The sequence below is a fragment of the Tauraco erythrolophus genome, chromosome 2 (assembly GCF_009769465.1).
Source record: "Tauraco erythrolophus isolate bTauEry1 chromosome 2, bTauEry1.pri, whole genome shotgun sequence".
NCBI lineage: Eukaryota > Metazoa > Chordata > Aves > Musophagiformes > Musophagidae > Tauraco > Tauraco erythrolophus.
Window position 1 is genome coordinate 51,982,203 of NC_141466.1, and position 14,897 is coordinate 51,997,099.

The following is a 14,897-nucleotide window of genomic DNA, read 5'->3' on the forward strand; positions in this document are numbered from 1 at the left end:
AGATGATCCGAGGGCTGGAACACCTCTGCTATGAAGAGAGCCTGACAGAGTTGGGGCTGTTCAGCCTGGAGAAGAGAAGGCTCTGGGGTGATCTTATTGCAGCCTTCCAGTACTTAAAGGGGGCCTACAGGAAAGCTGGAGAGGGACTTTTTACAAGGGCATGTAGTGATAGGACAAGCGGCAATGGCTTTAAACTGAAAGAGGGGAGATTCAGATTGAATATAAGGAAGAAATTTTTCACTCAGAAGGTGGTGAGGCACTGGAACAGGTTGCCCAGAGAAGGGGTAGATGCCCCATCCCTGGAAGTGTTCAAGGCCAGGTTGGACGAGGCTTTGGGCAACCTGGTGTAGTGGAGGGTTTCCCTGCCCATGGCAGAGGGGTTGGAAATAGATGATCTTTGAGGTCCCTTCCAATCCTAACCATTCTATGATTCTATGATGCTTCCCCGCAATAAGACAGGTCCCATCTGTAAACAGGGCATATTGCTTTTCATTTTCTGGTAATTTATTATACAGACAGGCCTCTTCAGCATGAGTCACCTCTTCTGGCAACACTCCGAAGTTTCAGCCCTCTGGCCAGTCCATGATCACTTCCAGGATTCCCAGACGGTCGAGGTTTCCCATTCAAGCTCGTTGCGTGATCAGTGCAACCCACTTACTCCATGTAGCATCAGTTGCGTGGTGTGTAGAGGGGACACCCCCTATGAACATCCAGCTGAGCACAGGCAATTGAGGCGCCAAAAGGAGCTGGGCTTCAGTATCAACTACTTCTGAAGCGGTTCAGACACCTTCATATGCTGCTAACATTTCTTTTTCAGTTGGAGTGTAATGGGCTTCAGACGCTCTATATCCATGGCTCCAAAAGCCTAGGAGTCGACCTTGAGTCTCTTACTGACACTTTCTGCCAACTGCTCCAGGTGGGGCTGTTCTCCTTGGCTGAGGTGTAAAGCACATTTTTTATATCTTGTCCTGTCTAGACTGGCTCAAGAGCTACTGCACAAACTATCTCCTGTTTAATTTGTTCAAAGGCTTGCTGCTGCTCAAGGTCCCATTCAAAGTCATTCTTCTTCCAGGTCACTTGATAGAGAGGGCTTACGATCACACTATAACCTGGAACACACATTCTCCAAAAACCCACAAGGCCTAAGAAAGCTTGTTTCTTTTTGGTTGGTGGAGACACAGCTGTTATTTTATGGATCACATCCATTGGGCTGTGATGACATCCATCTTGTCATTTTATTCCTAAAAACTGGATTTCCTGTGCAGCTCCTTTGACCTTACTTCATTTTATAGCAAAATCAGTTTTCAAAAGAATCTGGATTATTCTTCTCCCCTTCTCAAATACTTCCTCTGCTGTGTTGCCCCATACAATGATGTCATCAATATACTGCACGTGTTCAGGAGCTTCACCTTGTTTCAGTGCAGTCTGGATCAACCTATGACAAATGGCAGGACTGTTTCCACCCCTGGGGCAGTCAATTCCAGGTGTACTGGATACTCCTCCATGTGAAAGCAAACTGTGGCCTGCATTCTGCTGCCAGAGGGATTCAGAAAAACTCGTTAGTGATATCAATGGTTGCATACCATTTGGCAGCCTTTGACTCCATATTGGAGTTCTAGCATATCCAATACAGCACCACTCACAGCAGCAGTGTGACAGGTTGCCCAGAGCAGCTGTGGATGCCCCATCCCTGGAAGTGTTCAAGGCCAGGTTGGATGAAGCTTTGAGCAACCTGGTGTAGTGGAGGGTGTCCCTGCTCATGGCAGAGGGGTTGAAGCTAGATGATCTTTGAGGTCACTTCCAACCCAAACCATTCTATGATTCTATGATTCGTTCAGGCCATGATAGTCCCCTGTTAGCCTTCAGTCTCTGTTAGATTTTTGTACTGGCCATATGGGACTATTAAAGGGTGAATGAGTCTTACTGATCACTCCTTGAATCTCCAGTTACTGGTTCAATTTATGGATGGGAACCAGGGAGTCTTGTGCGATATTGTTGCCAGTGCACTGTCATAGTAGCAACTGGCACCTGCTATTCTTTAACCTACAGCAATCCCACAACAGACAGAAAATCTGAGAAAACAGGCAAGCTGGACAGTATTTAATCTTTTCCATACTCAAGGTACCTATACCAAAAGCCCATTGGTACCATGTTGGGTCTTTGAAGTACCCTCTCCACAGGTACTCTATGCCAAGGATACATGGAGCCTCCAGACTAGTCACAATAGGATGCTTTTGCAAGTCTTTCCCAGTTAGGCTTTCCCTAGCCTCCAATACAGATGGTTTCTTATGATTCTCCCATCACTCCAGAAATAGATGGATTCTGCCCCTTTGTAATCTGATGGTATTAGAGTACACCATGCACCAGTGTCCACTAGAGCTTTATTTTTTATTTCTTGCCCCTGAGCTTCTTGTCTCCAGGGAGCTTCACCATCCCACTTCCTCATGTTCTCCCCCTGGTCACACAGGAAGAACCACAAGGTTGCACGTGGTGTGCGTCACTGGTACCCTTTCCCTTGAAGATAAAAAGGCTGACTCTTAACAGTTGAGGCCTTGGTTGGAGTGCCTGAGGAAGACCTATCCTTCTTGGCTTGCTCGAACATTTTTTAGACACAGTCTGTCCATAGCTAAGACACAGGCCCACACAGACGCAGTGACATTATCTTCGTATTCTTGGAGTTGTCTGTCCAGTTCATCTATAGTTGGTGCCTCTGTGTCTGTCCAGCTCATTATGGCCACCCAAAGACTGAGAACTCCTGCCTTTTTTCCGATTCCTTTGTCAATGGTCTTACCCTTACCAAGGGATCCTAGCTGCTGGGCTTTCTTGCCATCTAATTCCTGACTACTGGTCCCAATATCCCAGCATTGGAGTAATCAGCTGAGAATTAGCTCACCTGGTTGACAGCTAAAATCTTTTTGCATACCTTGCAGCTCACTTAGGGATGGGGATCTGGCGGTTTCTGTCTCATCTATGATTTCAGTCTTTTCCTCTTCCTGTTCTTGTGACTGCTCTGCTGCAGAACAGGCTGCCTCTTCTGATTGTTTCTCCTGCTCTCTCTTAGGAGAAGCTTCTTCATCCCTTACTAAACAAGCTGTCTTTCCCTTTCATTGTTTCTTTTTAGTTATAGGGGTGACTGATATAGTGTCTGGTTTAGCCATAACGTCTGTTGGTATGTTTTCCCTCTCTTTTCCATGAGGTTGCTGCATAATATCAAGCAGTGTTTGGTAGATGCTGGCCAGGGCCCAGCACAGTACGGTAAGTTGTGCCTCTTTGCAATAGCCACAGCATTTTTTTTCCAAGCATTCTATCACTTCATAAGGATCCTGATGTTGTTTGGGAGTGAAGTTCCAGACCATCGGAGGTGAGAAGTTCTCTAGATACATGCCCATATTCTCCCACATGCCATGCCACCCATGACCACACTCTTGCAGAGCCTGAGTCATATTACTAAATTACTTGTTAACCTCAGACAAAACCAAAGCCATATTCCTAAGAAACACCAGTAGAAGTATTTTAACTACTCAAGGATGTTCGAGACACTAAGACGTCATTGTAATGAGGGAGAAAACATCACAGAAGAAGGTAGTAAAAGTGCCATTCTGTATTTCTTCCACAAAAAAACTCTCAGAGGAAGAAGTATGATTTCTAACCGTCTCATGAGATGGTACCCGAAGTACAGCAATGGCTTCTGTACAAAGCCCAGATATCAGATTAAGTTCAAGGTCAGTGTTACAATAACAAATCTCCCAGGTAAAACATCACTAATCACTACAGAGCACAACAAACTGCAAAAGCCAACACCAATCTTTAACACGTACAACAAAAAAAGAGCATGGTGCAAATCAGATAAACTAATATCAAGAACAGATACTGTGTTGTGACCTGCAACTGCTAATAGATATAAATCCCTTGTAATACACTCTGGTCAATCTGTTATTATCTTAAACCCTTCAAGCCCCACGTTGGGTGCCAAAAAGGACTGTCATGGTAACCTCAGCTAGCAACTAAGCACCACACAGCCGCTTAATCACTACCCCGTCAGCAGTGGGTCGGGATAAGAACAGTTTAATATTTGAAATAAAATAATAATAAAAATAGTTTAAAAAAATGTAATGGAAAGGAAAATAACATAGAGAGAGAAATAAAACCAAAGAAAGACAAGCGATACAAACGAAAACAATTGCTCACCACCAACTGACCAATGCCCAGCCAGTTTCTCAGCAGCAGCCCCCACACTAACTTTCCTCCTAGTCTTATTGCTGAGCACAATGTCATACGGTGTGGGACATTCCTTTGGTCAGTTGGGGTCAGCTGTCCCAGCTGTGTCCCCTCCCAACTTTTTGTGTGCCCCTCGCCTACTTGCTGGTGGTGTAAGAAGCAGAAAAGGCCTTGAGTCTGTGTAAGCACTGCTCAGCAACAATGAAAACAGCCCTTTGTTGTCAACGCTGTTTCCAGTACAAATCCAAAACATAGCCCTGTACTAGCTACTATAAAAAAATTAACTCTACTCCAGCCAAAATCAGCACAACTCTAAATGTTAAATTGTCTTATCATTACAAATCAGTTAATTTTGCTCTATCCTCATGAAAAACGATTTGATCCAAAAAGCACTGAAAGGTAAAGTTAGGCTTCCTCTGACATCAATGGTTATTTAACAGATCTTTATTTAAATACCAGATAAATATCAGAGTTTTGGCCCCCAGGTTTGTAATAATCTCCCATATAAGCTTCTATCTTTACGCCTTAAGAAGCCTGAATTTCTCTTTCTATTTACAAATGGAGAAACAGAGGCATGCGAGATGAAATGTCTTGCCCACCATGTGCTAACCAAGTCTGTAGATCCTCTTTTCCACTATGAAAAGCACAAATCATTCAACCTCAAATGATTTATTTCTCTCCTAAAAAAACACAATCTTCTCAGTAAAGCTACCAGGCCAACCAAATAAATTTCCCATAGGCAAAGGAAAAACATGTATAGCTACTTTCAGGATCTTGCTGGGGAAATGATCTCCCCACTATTAATGGATGTTCTTTTCTTTCTTCCCTTTTTTTTTGTTTTGTTGTTAGTTTTCTTTCCCATACTTTCTGCATAGTCTTCATTTCTTTTGTGACTGATGGCAACGTCTCCAGACAGATCCTTCCACAGAAAACACTGTGGCTGTAAGCGGACTGCTGCATGAGACATATGCCCAGGACCTGCCATTTGAAAGAGAACGGGCATATCATTTCAGCAATATACAATCCTGGGGACCTACTGCAGAAAGCACATCCCAGATCTCCTGTTTGCTGTTGCTGCACAGTTGGGTCAGCACTCTCTACGCTCATGCCTCTGATTCTACTTTTTTTCCCTCTCTTTACTAGACTAGTACGCCTGGCACACGCAGATCCTAAAGCTTGCTGTCACTGAAATTGCTATTCCCAGTCCAGATGGTGGTAGGAGGAATTGAACTGCGGTTCCTTTGTGTAGTCACCTCTAGACAATGGCCACTAGCATGCAGAGCCACATGCCAATTGCTGGTGTATATTTGGTTGACGTTTCAGACCCAACTTAGCACCTTTCTAATCATTAATCAACAATCAGACAACGGATATATTGCTGAATCCAGACAGCAGTCAATACCGACCTCTAATACATTATGGATTCTCTGTCAGCACATTTATTCATTGTTTGCTGTGTTCTGTTCAAAAATCCCTATGCTCTTTCACTTATTTAATTTATTTATTTACTTATTTCTCTTTAGCTGGATTTAACAAAGCAGTGAAGCTTCATTTATTAACATTTTTAAAAAGCCTTGAGTGGTGGATTACTTTTATATAAAATACATTTACAATATTATTCTTGGCATTTACCAAAACTTGCCAAAATCTTTAGCAAAAACACCATTAAACAAAATAGAATTAAATTGCATAGGCAGTGTCGGAGTACTGTTTTTCCTCAGGTAAATATCCAGCGAATCATTTTATCACTATTTAATATTATAATAAAGGCTAACCATCAGCTTACAGAGAAATGAATATACATTTGTCTATACTTTGAGCGTTCAGTGGCATTTTTCACAGTATCATAAAAGCAAGCGACAATAAGAACCTCACTGTTCTGTGGTTAGGCTTTAACACAAACGCATCAGTGGACCTCAGGTTCTGCACAGCGTGCAACCATGTTCTGCTATCAAATTAATGTTAAAATATGTATGTCCTGGCTTCTGATTTATAATATCGTTGACAAATAGTAAAAAGGACAGGCATGCCATAAAGTTTATGGATGGAGTGATGGCATGCACAATGATGTCTCATAAAGAATAAAGGGGAAAAGTTATTTATTCTTGTGGATTCAAGAACTAAAATACAGATAGACTGACTGCGTGCACAGAATTTTTCATAAATATCCCACAGTGCACCCTGTTGTACAGCAGCCATACATTAATTAGAGCATTCAGCAGACACTGCAATGTGTTACACTCACCCAAGTGAATCTTCATTTTTCACATGCAGGGCCTTACTAATTAAAATCAGCTTTGCAATTAAACGTGGAAAATTGTGTTAAACTTTCAAGCGTGGTTTAGAAAAAATGTATTTATTTTTAGGGTATTTTATTTTGATGCAAATGAATTCTCCATCAAAGTGAGACCAGTAAAAAGGGAGGTATGAGGATTTCTCTTTTTTGTATTATAGATGCTCCTCTCAGTTGCAAGTTGCAATGCTCCACTATCTCTCTGCCAGTACCTGGCCCTGTTCCAATGCTTTTAGTGAGTGCTATCTGTCAAGGCATGAATAATACAGCCCCTAGGCTGTCGGCAGAATCCAAATGAGGCATACATCAGGAAGCAAGCACTCGACTTTAGCTCCAGAACATGCTCCTGTGAAGACAGGCAATTATTCACCCACGGCTGCAGCCATGGCAATCAAACTGGTGGGTGAAAAGGTATATGAAATGAAAAAATTTGAATAAGAAATATGGCACAACAAGCCACAGAAATTCAATAATTTTCTAATAAGAGAGAGACATTTGAGTCTTTTAATTTCGAAGTTTGAGAGCCTGAATTATTTCACTCTGTTCTAAAATACAGACGACTAAACTACAGGATATAATGCCAAGGCAATGCAAGGGTATGTGGGGCTTTTCCTAATCAAAACAGCAATGCTAAACATTAAGGTATTTATTATTATTTATTATCCCTCTTCATTTTTAAGACTCGCTTCTTTTTGTAAGACATTGTATCAGTGATTAATGAAAATAAAATCCCTTAGAAATGCAATATGAACTGAAGAAAAGGCATGCAAAATTCTTTGGTAGATGAAATGTTTAAGTTGGTTTATTTTATCTGAATTCTTATTTTCAGCAATCAAATTGAAATTCATGATATAGCGAGAGCTCTATTGGTACTTCCATTTTAAATGTGAAGGGTTTATGATTTGGCCTTAATGATTCATCCTTCACTGAAATTTGATGCATATTGTTTCAGACTAAGATATGTGTTTTGCTTATATTTCTACACAATAGCTTTATCTGCTTTCAAATGTGCGCTGATATATGCATTCAAAGAATCCTAAATTAGTATACATAGTGCCAAGCTACAAGCTTAAGATTCTTTTTAGGGCTCTTATTTGTTAGAATGTGTTTCATTCTGAAGCATGAGGTATTTGGCAAGTGATTAACCCATTACAGAATCTAATTGCTTTTGTTACTTGAGAAAAAAAATAAACTAAGACGTTAAGAACCTTTTAAAATAGGTCATTGCAAGAAATCAGTATTTTTTTAATGGAATCTAGCTAGGATTTTTATGATGTGTATACATATCTATTTACATGCCAAACCACAGGCATCTATTTGGTATACGATTTAAAAAAAAAAAAAAGCTAAATGCATTGCAACACAGTAGGGTGCAATATTTCTAAAACTGTCATTCACATCTGCTTAGTCAGACCAGTTAGCGACGTTACTCTAGAGTAACTACCGGATTTGCACTTGCAAAACTTAGACCAGAAACTGGACTCACTTTTACCTTTATATTTGTATACATAGAACGTGAATCCTGTTGTCTTTAAAGTTGATTAACGAAACTGGCAAAGTTCCTACTAATTGCAATGAAAGAGCACTCGAATCCACATTTTTCTTCAGACGCTTAGCCAACAGTCGTTCTGAAACGACTGTGCTGGGAACACTCCCCTGGTGTGGTTTGAGTAACTGCTGTATATCCAGACGGACTGTTTACAACTAAAAGTATTCAAGGATCTGGACCAAGCTTATTGGTCAAAATTAATTCACAGCTCCAAACATATAAGAGTACTGTTCATTATTATGCTGCTACATACAATGGACCTGAAGAGCCACCAAGTGAATAAAATAAACAGTATCAGAGACATGGCTGAGGGAGAGGCTCTGGTTTTCCCTCACAGAATGGTTTGGGTTGGAAGAGACCTTCAAGATCACCTAGTTCCAAACCCCCTGCCATGGGCAGGGACACCCTCCACTACACCAGGTGGCTCAAAGCCTCACCAGCCTGGCCTTGAACTCTTCCAGGGATGGGGCACCCACAACTTCTCTGGGCAACTTGTTCCAGTGCTTCACCACCCCCATAGTGAAGATCCTAAGATGTGAATTCTTTTCTTGCCTCCACCACTATCTGAATGTGTCTACAGCTTACTTTTAGTTTTATTTTTGTTTCCATATCTTTCACAACCTTTGTTTTTATTTTTTAGGACCTGATACTGCAAAGGTACAGCATTTCTTTGACTGCATGATCTGTGAGTAGTAGATCTGTGAGTTGGCCTCTGGTGCCTGCAAAAATAAACAACAGCTACTGAAGTCCTATCTGTAAACTCTAACATCTAGGCACAGCCTCATGCTGTGTATCATAGACAGTGCTAGAGGGTCCATGATAGCTTTGGGCTTATAGGTATCACTAAAATACCAAAAAAAAAAATTGAAATGAGTCTGCTCTGAAGAGGGTAGGCACATCACCTAACTTTGGGCACTTACCTTCAGTGCCCAAACTGGGATGCCAGTCTTTCTGAACTTTCCATGCAGTCACTGGAGACAGGTGCTTTCGCTCAATTTCAGAGACCCTAGCATCTTGCTCTAAAGGGCCCTGCAGAGAAGCTTGTCCATCTTAGCTGTCTATTAGGACACCCAACTAAAGCTAAAATGAAGCACCAAATTTCAGAGCTGAGAGCAAAGTACCAACTAATTCACAAAAGGTTTTGCTTCAAACTAAGATTTGACATAGAGAAAAAAAAACAAAAACATGGAAATGATACAACAAGCTGTTAGGACTGTTACGCTAACTAGTGCCAGTCTTGTGTTTTCATACACCTCAAAGGAAATGTCACTGACATAGAAGGCCTGCTTGTTTCCCTAGCTAACCCTAACATTGCAGCTTTTTCATAATTAAAGATACAATTGGGGTACAAAACCTATGATAAAACCTTTAACTTCTATCTAATATTTATCACCAGAACAACATTTCATCCCTTGGATCTGCCTGAAAATTTGAAAGGATCTGTTTATTTCAGTTCAAGTTTAATGTAGTACCTGAACACAGTTTTCACTGTCACGTTGGTATTACAAGGATAAAGTTACAATGAAAAAAAATGCCCAAATTCCAGAAACTTCAAGAAATTATAGAAGAAACAGAATTCTGGAGAGCTCTGACTACATCTAGTGGAAGCAAATACATTTCATTGCTAATAATGAGCCAGTCTGGTATTGTGAATGGAAAGGTCTTAACCTCATTAAAATGCTCTGTAGGTCTAAACAGAATTGAGTTAGGCATCAGCTGAGATATGCAATTCCCTGAACACATCAAATTTTTAAGACAGTCTGATTTCCTTGGAAGAAATTTGAGGGTCTTTCCCACCACTGTAGCAAAATAGAAAAAGATAAAATTCCTTCAGGTTCTTTCAAAAACTTAAATTTAATAGGTGTTGGTTGGACTAGACAAAAAAATTACTGCTCTTTTAGAAAATAGATATGTACATTGTAATCCTCAACAAGGAACGTTATGCTTTTGCACTAAAAAAGGCGCATATAGATTAAATATATTTTGATTAGTGGATTGGCAATCAGGTTGACAAGAAAACATAAAAACTCCTCAAATTCTTTGGCCAGTAGAAAAAAAAAAAGGAATTTTTGATGTATTTCCAATTTTTACTCTTTGCTCACCCGCCCAAAATTTCATTTAATTAACAGCTCTGAGATTCAGTCTGTTCGTGTACTGACATACCAGAATCATGTCAAGTAAGCAAAATATGGAATTAACGTTTCAAAACTGCGTGTAATCTTTCCAAATCTCACATCTATTCCTTCCCCCTCCCCAAAAAGGGTGATTTTACACAAACACACACACGTAGACCAAAGTTAAAGCAATTCAGAAGAAAAAGTCAGATATTTTTTTAAGCTGACGAGTTTCATTCTGCGTGTTTCTGGATTTCTGGGTTTGAAATCCGCACGCAAATCCCATGAAGTGTAAAGAAATGTACCTAGTTGCAATCTTGCAACTAGAAAGGACATTATAATCATGTCATTTAACTGTTGACTGCTCGTGAAATTTCTGAGGGAAAAGAAGGATTTGGTGCCATTCATTAATTACTGATGAGGCTTGTATTTACATGAAGAAAATGGTCAAAAGAAAACCATGGTTTGAAATGAGCATTCACAAGTGAATTTGAGAATGATTATTTAAAAAGAATTTAAGAAGAATGATTTTGGTTACTTTTCCTAAATCAGTGTTCCAAACTAATCAAACTCTTCAAATAACCAGAAGAATGTTACTACTCTTATGAATGATAAAAATATTACAAGAAGAAATTTTATTGTAATTATTTTATGGTTTATATTGTTTAAATGTAATTCAAAAGAATTTTCTCATCAGTCATATCACTTTTCTTGTTCTAAGTATTTTCTGGACTTGTCCCTAAGCTTCATTCACTATTAAGAAAACAGGCTCAGAAGTGGACTGAGAGGCACGGAGTGGACTGACATGTCACATATCTTTCCCTGTTTCAAATAAATGCCTTAACCACAGGCATATAATTTCAATTTAATTCATAAAAACCATATGTCCTCACTACAAAGCAGTTATCAGATTTGGTGTGAAATATGCCTTCTTATTAACACCACAAGTGCTTTAAAACTTGAAAAAGTCAAGAATGAAAAAAATCTTGACAGTTTCAGGAGAATTTCACACTGGTTCGAACACCTCCCTCTATTCAAAACAGAGATGGCCAAAACATCAGCCATTCTATCTCCTACAACGGGCTGCTGTATAAAATATGTTAAATGAAATGCACAGCACATGAGAAAAATTCATGTATTCTAGAGCTGTTAAATTTGCAATATATTGCACATGAAATTCATGGACAAATGACTCCGGAAAGGAATGCTGTTTATACAGATGCACAACACTATTGAACATTGACATTGCAGACAGAAAGCTAAAGATTGAGCTCTAAATCACTTTCAAGCACATGTAGTATGTGTAACATATGCTAACTTGATATATTATTAACAATAAGCAGCTAAAAATAATATATTTTTAAAGGAGATGTCTCCACATCCCACGGTTTAGAAACTGAAGTAAAGGTGTTTAGAACTATAATACAACATTTGAACCCTGAAGCCTTATTATCATTGATTTATCTTAGGCTTTGACCTTTGAATCTAACCTGATCATTGAAGGTAAAATGTTCAGAAGCTTGTTTTCATTCAGTTATAAAATACATTAAATAACAGAAGTCACACTGGCACCAACAGACAAATTTGAATTTGCAACACATGAGCAAGAGAACCGTACGCAAAAATTGAGAGAGAAGATTGACAATGAGAACAAGTTTTCTTAGCAAAAACGTGAGCTAGATCTTGTGTGACATTCAGGAAGAAAAAAAAAGTGACTCTGAATGGCTTCTAGAACGTCTAATTACTAATTTTTATCATTGTTTGGTTTATCAAGGTCATGCCAGCTAACTTGTTTACCAAATCTCTTCACTAAATTATGAAAAATTACAGATATTACCTTCTGTGCCTCGCATATTTGCCACTAACATGACCACTGCCATCACAGCCAGGCGTGGGACAGCTGCAAAAGAGAGAGAATTAATTATATAGGTGCTGGTGTGCTGCAGAGAGATTATACTAAAAGCAGGCAGTAGGTATTACAGAGATGGAGGGCAACAAAGACAGAAAGAGAAATCAAATAACTGAAGGGAAAAAAAAAAAAGAAGGGATGCTTTTTATTAGCAAGTCTCGAGGGAATTAATTTCATCAGTGCAGCAGGGCATGAGCAAATCACCAATGAACTTGAAAGTGCATTATACCCATTAAAAGGCATGAATTTTCTAAATTGCTAATGGGGATACATTTTACACTCAGAGCACTAACCTGAACAGCTCTTGTATGGCTGGTTCCACGGGAACTGCAGAGAGATGGAAAATATATAAAAATTTATCATCTATTACAAGTACCCCTCTTCTACAGAAAATTACCAGAAAGGTTGTGTAAAAGCAAGGGTCAGAATGAATCGTGCAAAGAGATTCTGGAGGATGAAGGTCACCCTGAGCGGGGGCCTTGAGTGATTTACTGAAGCAAGAGACGTACCTCGAACACCTTTGGAGCGTGTGCGATGGCGCTTCTCGTCTGCATCCACCTCCATCTGGGAATAGATTAGCAGGCAGTCAATGCTCTTATCCTGCATGCACAGACTATCAATGCACAGACTGATACAGTCTCTCACACAATTTATTGACACTATTTTAATTCCATTTTATCCTGTAAGGGAAAGTCTACCTTACAGGGGATTTTTAGGATCTTTATGTTTATTTAAAACCAGAAAATGCGGTAATTTCTGCTTTAATCAATCCGTTTGCATGCCCTGCTTTCACAGCAAACTGTGTGCGACTAAGTGCTGGTTCCTTCCTTCGAAGAGATATTTCTGATATAAACCCCTGTTACTCCCATATATTTTGAAACAAGGATTCGATAGATTTCTATACAATTTAAAACTAAAGTCAAAGGGTCGCACACCATAGGTCACTTTCTAACCAAACGCTTTGCAGTGGGAAAGAGGAAGAAATAATGACTGAAAAGGAGATAAAGAATCATCATTAGAACTCCAAAGATTTCATGTTATTTAATATGGCATCATGACCTTTGCCAATGTGTTCCATTGTTTAGATGTGTTTCTCAAGTTCCAGGAATAGGCTCACGTGCTATATACGGCAAAACCTTTACCTTCATCTTATAAACACCATGCCTATCCAATGTAGCTTTCTATGTAGTAATAAATACACAGTAATCTTAAATATTTACCAGACTGAGGCAGGGCTGCAGATTAGACCCCATAAAGTATCACAGACATTGATCTGTAGTAGTTACCACATGGCCATGTGATTTCTTCTGATCTTCCATGTACTATTGTCACCAAACTTTCAAAGGTAAACTGCCTAGGCTAGCTAGAGTTTATGATTTTCTACAGCATAAGCAGATTGCACTAAACTATGTTGAGAGACTGTGTCAGGGAAAATATATGCAGTATGTGTATCATCAGCTCTTTTGGATGTGGGAGAAGGGGATGGCAAGATGGATCTGCAGTGCTTCATACATAGAGATGATATTGTAAAGATCAGGAAGCACAGAAATCGACCACAGGGCTCCAGTTTCCTCAGAAAAAACATCAATCACTGGTTTACAGCAGTATCCTTGGATTGATAACTGGTAAGAACGTCGCATATCTCATGCAAAAACATGGAAACAGGTCCAAGTGACTTGCTTAAAGTTAACCCTTTGATCACCTAGCTTTCTTTGGTCAGTACCGTGACACAAATCATGTGGGAAGGAACTAACAAGGAAGAAATCAAGGGGTGCTTTTACAGAGCTCCCTCAACTCATTACATCAGGAGGAAAGAGTCAGCACAACAAAATTTGTGGGTGACAGATCTGGTGGAAAGAAAGGGCCACTCTCACAAGGCTATGTGCTACTGATGTAATTCTGCTTCTTGGTAGTCGCCATGAGGTTCCTGGTAGTGTGCTGTATACCAAACTGAAGGGATCATCTTCTAAAACACAGGTACCACAAAAGCTAATATAGGTCCAGCCTCTATTAGGGTGCTTCAGTGCACTCCTCTGATAGGGACCTTTGCATCACTTTGAGTGGGTTTTGTTTTTAAATTAAGACACCTACATATTGCTGTGTGCATATATATTAGGAGCATAAACTACCACCATCTTCAATCAATAGTGCTACCTGAGATACTGTAAGGTATCCCATCAAGTCTTCAATTGACAGACCAAGAAGGTACAAAACAGTACAGGTAGGTCCTCTGTTATATCTGCTAAACCTGTACAGATGTTTCTGATATCCTCTGGCACAAGAAATGGCACCAGCAGCCTATGCTTGGGCAATTGAACTTATCCCTAGTTAACATAGCCACTGGAGCTTGAGAAACAATTCCTCTGATCAGCTATTAGGTGTTACTTCAGGCTGGACAGACTCAGTCCCTAGGCACCTTTGCCCATTCTGTCAATCTCTCCACTGAGATACTCGGCATATCTGTAGATACCTACTACAGGCACCTAAACTGAGTCTTTAACCCATCCACACTGTCTATCCTACACCTTGGGTTCACAACTTGGCTGGCTTCTCAGCTTCTGAGATTTGATACGCAGCTGAAGCTTTTCAAGCTGCCATATCAAAGCACAGAACAGCATATCTGGAACATAAAAATTACCCGCTAGATGATGATATTATTTTCATTTCACTAATAAGAAAAGTAACTCCTGCAATGTGTGAGCACTTGACAGGATATCAGAAGTGGAGTTACTTGATCTTCAGCCTAATATGTTTTTTAAAAAGTCTGAAAAACATTATCCAGCATCATTTGTCACCCCTGAGAAATCTGCTGAA

General features: G+C 39.8%; 1 protein-coding gene across 5 annotated transcripts in view; it reads right to left on the minus strand.

Annotated features, from left to right (window-relative positions):
* MYT1L (myelin transcription factor 1 like) overlaps positions 1-14,897 on the minus strand; it is a 237,473-nt gene that overhangs the window by 123,786 nt on the left and 98,790 nt on the right. For all 5 annotated transcript variants that reach the window (XM_086608357.1, XM_086608356.1, XM_086608358.1 and 2 more), the window contains 3 exons: positions 12,593-12,647; positions 12,377-12,410; positions 12,012-12,074 (listed from right to left, as the gene is read on the minus strand). In XM_086608357.1, coding sequence (XP_086464483.1) covers positions 12,012-12,074; positions 12,377-12,410; positions 12,593-12,647 — 152 coding nt within the window. Of the gene's footprint in view, positions 1-12,011; positions 12,075-12,376; positions 12,411-12,592; positions 12,648-14,897 lie in introns of those variants that run through there.